General features: G+C 30.0%; 1 protein-coding gene across 1 annotated transcript; it reads right to left on the reverse strand.

Moving 5' to 3' along the window:
• Nucleotides 1–223: 223 nt before the first annotated feature.
• Nucleotides 224–2,363, reverse strand: LOC111385837 (vacuolar cation/proton exchanger 3-like). Its single transcript, XM_023010261.1, has 3 exons — nt 1,991–2,363; nt 556–623; nt 224–431 (listed from the first exon to the last, which is right to left on the reverse strand). Exons 1-3 carry the CDS (start codon nt 2,270–2,272, stop codon nt 224–226), a joined length of 558 nt encoding a protein of 185 aa, XP_022866029.1. The 5' UTR covers nt 2,273–2,363.
• Between the last annotated feature and the right edge of the window lie 2,894 nt (nt 2,364–5,257).

Genomic DNA, 5,257 nt, shown 5'->3' on the forward strand with positions numbered 1-5,257 from the left:
AGTAACGCGCCATAAACAAAAAATTATGTACGGCTTTTGTACGTTAATGAAGCTTCCTAGAAATTTCTTACAAAGAGAAACCAACAAATTGATCTTTATCGTAGGTCCATTTCTTGACATCAATTCTTGAATACGTTTGAGATTTTTAGGTGGTTACGATATATTGATGAATTGAGTACACATAAGGTTTTGACTACAATCTGATAGAATCGTGATGAACTTCTTAGTACATGTTTGGTTGAGCGTAAAAATAAGAAAACTTCCTAACTATAGCCGGACAGCTTCCCTGCCAACATTTTGGTACAGATTTTGGACCTATTTTATCTTTTTTATGATTAAAAAAAATAGAATGATTTTTAACACTATCACATAAAAAATAATGTATGAAAATGGATTGATTACCTGTTGGACCTGTGTAGAAAGCGATTTGCCTGCAAAAATTTAATAAGAATCAAAGATGAGAGGATAATTGTAAGATCCTGATTATATTATTTATTAGAAAATTGGAAAAGATTAATTGAATTTGAGAATAATTGTTAATTATAAAACTCTTACTCTGTCAAGAAGCTGACACGTTCAGCAAGCGGAGTGAGCCCAAGTAAACTCAATGCGAACACCCATGACTGTTCAAAAAATAAAATAAGAATGCTGTGATGAAGGATCGACGAGTTTTATATATATATAATTGACTGATACAAACATTTTGAGTTGGTGGAGCATAATCAAATTTGTAAAGAATACAAATTTACGTTTATCTCGAATAACGAACATTTCCAAGTTTGTTATCCTTTTTATCTCTAACATCATTTTATCACTTTTATCTCGAATAATCCTTTCATTAACATTGTGATCATCAAAACAAAAGACGTATTTATGTTTAAATTATTTTTCTATCACAATTAATGAAAGCAATCAATTCAAGTGAAAATTACAAAAATCAAAGCAAATTTTGAACGTTACATTATTAACTGCATTCCAATTCAAATAAAGACACAAATCACAGCAAAAATTCATTACCATAAAATCGCCAAAACAAGATAGAAATTGGAGCACTTAAGTGGATCCCCAATTCCATTTTATAAGGGAAAAAAATCATCAAAAAAAAAAAAAAAAAGGCTTCCCAGATAATGAGGCTTCAAATATGATTTCTGAAAGGGGGGAACCTCAATTTTAGCTTGGGGGGTCACTTGACCCATCAAGATCCACTGTGGGTCCACCACTGATTATATGTAAGAGATTCTCAATCTGCTATGTTTTTAGCAATAAATTTGTGGCGTGAGAAAAATTTACATGCGGTTTGACATAATCTTTTAAGCATGCCAGTATGGATTAATTAATTCAATTTTGTTACACAAACAGGTTCAATGATAAGATTTAAAAATAGGGAACACTTGTTAAACATTTATTGAACAGTTTTTTAATAATAAAAAAAGAGCCACGAAGGTAGTGCCAATATAGGCCCCGTTTAGGAGGGATTTTGAAAATTGATCTTTTGACCATTAGAAGAAAAGTAAGATCCACCTGTGAAAGAAGAAGTCAAAATTATGGCTGGAATAATGAAATAACTATCAAAAAATCAATTTTTTATTGTAAAAAATCCCTCCCAAACAGGCTAATAGTAACTGTCAAAAACCCTGTTAAAAGCCCCAATTCAAGTAGCAATATTCTAATTCATTAGCCAAATTGTGTAATAATTCTTTGTCCAAGAAAATTCAAAAAGGATAATTAATTTTGACCCGGTTTGAATAAATATGAATTTAACACTAAATCAGAAAAAAAAAATTAAAAGATAGAAGAAACGTGTGTTGGTTCTATTTGAAAAATGAAAACCCTAACAAAATATAGAGAAATGATGGCACCCAAATTTTCGATTTTTCAGATAAATTTATCATGGACACGGCATATCAGACGAGGAAAAAGTTACGGTGAATACTAGGTAAAACAGACGAGAAAACATAGTAATCAACCAAAAAAAAAAAAAACTGCTCACTCTTCCAAAATTTTTACACTCAGCAGCGATGGCAAAAGGAATTGCCAGAAACAAAATCGATAGCTTTGTTCCCAACAAAACCACTTGCAGATTAACCAGAATATTTCGGAGAAAGTCTTGTCGAACTTTGGAAACAAGGGTTAGGTCCGATTTTTTGCGCAGAGACGAAGAGGACATGTTATGCGCAGTCCGGCAGTGGCTGTGGCCATGGCCGTGCTTCATGTCCTTCGTCAGGCACCGAACGCTTCCGTTCTCCAGTAGCCATGGTTCGGTAGAAGCCATTTTTCTCTCTCTAAAAGGAGAAAACAAAGTTTATATATAACTCAACACCGGCAATGCCAAAGCAAGATATGTGTGCATGCAGTAACGAGCTAATGTGCGAGTATATATACATATACAGTGTATTCAAGATCACATAGAAGGCACCTTCGCAGAAGTTTCGCTTTTGGAGCTTTACTGGGAATCAACTGTCCAATTTGTTGTCCATCAATGAATGATTAACACATCATTTGTGTCATCTAATTTTAAGCACGAGTGACGCGAGATAAAAGTAGTATATGTTAATTTGAAATTATGCGTCAATCATTCACTGTGTGAACAGTAAATTTTGGACAACGAATCTCAAGGGTGAGGGTAATGGACTCGTATGTAAAAATTTATTTTCCCTTGAAAAATGTCACCTATATTTGTGTCTTGGAGAAATATCATCTAATGAACTCTAAAATCATTGGGTTTTAATTGGATTATTGTGAACGGAACGAATGGGGCGCCCGCTTTTGAGAGAAATATAATAGTTTTTGTGTGCATAACATTCATGGCAAATGTAGTAGGTTTTTTTATGAAGGTCAAAATTCAAACCTTTATTATTGGGGTGAAATAACCGTAGAATACAATTAACTCAGTTATGAGAAGTCGGGATAGTACTAACCTTCCCGAGTTTTATGACAACTACAGAGACCTCTCCTCTATTTTTAAAATTTTCAAAAACCTCCCATGAGGTTTACTTTTGCTAACATATCACCCTTGTCATCAAAGGTATATATTTATTTTCTTTCTTATTATTTCTTAAGATATATAATTTCATACTATTTTTTATTTTTTTATTTTTTATATCTTTATGTTTTTGCAAATATGATTGACAAATATTAACAAAAAAATTATTTGGAATAATTTAATAAAACTAATTGAAAATTCATTGCATATTTTATATTGCTAATTTAGTATTGTAATTTTTATTTTTTTTTATAATCTTCACATTTACATTATATAAATATTAGAAAACTAAATTAATGTTATTGTATTTTAATGCAAAAAATTAGCATTAAAAGTTTATAGGCTAGATTTCTTCTTTTAGTTGATTTTGTATTAAATATTTTAAATTAATTTTAATTTGTTCATTTTTTCAATGAAAGACACTATTCACAAAAATATGATTAAGATGAAATCACTTTGTACAAAACGATAACAAATGAAATTTTAAAATTAAAATAATTTATTTTTGTCTAAATTAAAATTTAGAAAAAAAAAAAAACACTGTAATTGTAAATAGATCATAAGGAGAGAAGGGCAAAATGAAAAATTTATGTTAGGAGGGAATATCAGTGAGAAATTGAAAATGAGAGGGGGTATCTTGTTATTATCATAAACCTCATATGAGCCCTTAGCAATTTACTCTGCTTTCAATTATTTAAAAATAATAATAATAATAATAATAATAATGGCACTTCTTCTAACTTGCTTTAAGTGCCGAAGAGAAATTTATCAAATATGTACAAGAATTTCGAAATTTGAATTTTAGGACTCTTGAAATCGTGTAGCTAAAGCATTAAACTAAAGTCAATTTATAATAATTGAGTTTAAACCTATGTTTGGTCTGGATAAAAAATTAAATTTCAGTGTATTTTGATTAAAAAAAATAGTGAAATGTGTGATTGAAAAATTGATAATAATTTTAAATCCCATGAAATATAACAAATAAGGGTCAAACACGGGTTTAGTTTCCCATATTAATCACAAGAATTATTATTATTTTTTTTTTTCTCACAAGACAATAGTATATGACAACCACATAGCAATGGTCATTGGAACAAAATTTACTCAAAATCCAGTTGCCTTGGATATTCTCAATATAACTAACAAACCAACCAAAATTTAGTGAAACTTGCATTTGGTTTTAACATAAAATCAATTGCAATAATATACTTTTTCTCACAAAGTATTTGGTTATTTGGTGTAAAAGTGATGAACAATGCTCTATGACAATCAGTGACAACCGTCACACTCGTTAGAAATATATAAAGATTTAATTATAGTAAATAATTACTATATCATTTTAGATGTTATTAATTCAAGAATTAAGTATTGATCACGACCTACCTCTTTGATACCTAAATTCTTTGACCCGATTACCTCTTAACCAAACCATCTCCATCTTTGATAGTAACGCGCCATAAACAAAAAATTATGTACGGCCTTTGTACGTTAATGAAGCTTCCTAGAAATTTCTTACAAAGAGAAACCAACAAATTGATCTTTATCGTAGGTCCATTTCTTGACATCAATTCTTGAATACGTTTGAGATTTTTAGGTGGTTACGATATATTGATGAATTGAGTACACATAAGGTTTTGACTACAATCTGATAGAATCGTGATGAACTTCTTAGTACATGTTTGGTTGAGCGTAAAAATAAGAAAACTTCCTAACTATATAATTAACTAAAGAGGTATTAACAAGTGGTCCAAAAATTCCATGACCAAATTGCCAATTTTCTTTTACCTACTTAACCAAGATATTCTCTCTCTCGAGGGTTTTTAGGCCTACCCATCCTACTATCCTGGGTGGGTTTGGCAGATATGATCATTAATAATTTCCTGTTATAAAGCCTTTGTTTGGGAAACATTTTTAAAAAATTAATGGTACTTATACCAATTCAGTCAAAGTCGAACTTTAATCGCTATTCCTCCTAATAAATTCATCAAAAAGTTACTAATATTTACGTAAAAACAATCAATCAAAATGATTGATTCAATTAAATTTTCTAATGAATTAGAATGAAACTTCCCTTCAGAGTTCTTATAAAAAATGGATGAAATAAATAAATAAATTCCAATTTCACATCTTAAATGAAATAAGCGAATTATAATCCACCCCATTTTACGTATTTGATAGTATGGTAAAAAAAAAAGATTCACATCGAGGCAAATATGGGCCTCCATTTGGCAAATTTATAGATAATTTATAAAAGATGATGGAAAAAAATATCAT

The sequence above is a fragment of the Olea europaea genome, unplaced genomic scaffold (assembly GCF_002742605.1).
Source record: "Olea europaea var. sylvestris unplaced genomic scaffold, O_europaea_v1 scaffold3307, whole genome shotgun sequence".
In the NCBI taxonomy this organism is placed as follows: domain Eukaryota; kingdom Viridiplantae; phylum Streptophyta; class Magnoliopsida; order Lamiales; family Oleaceae; genus Olea; species Olea europaea.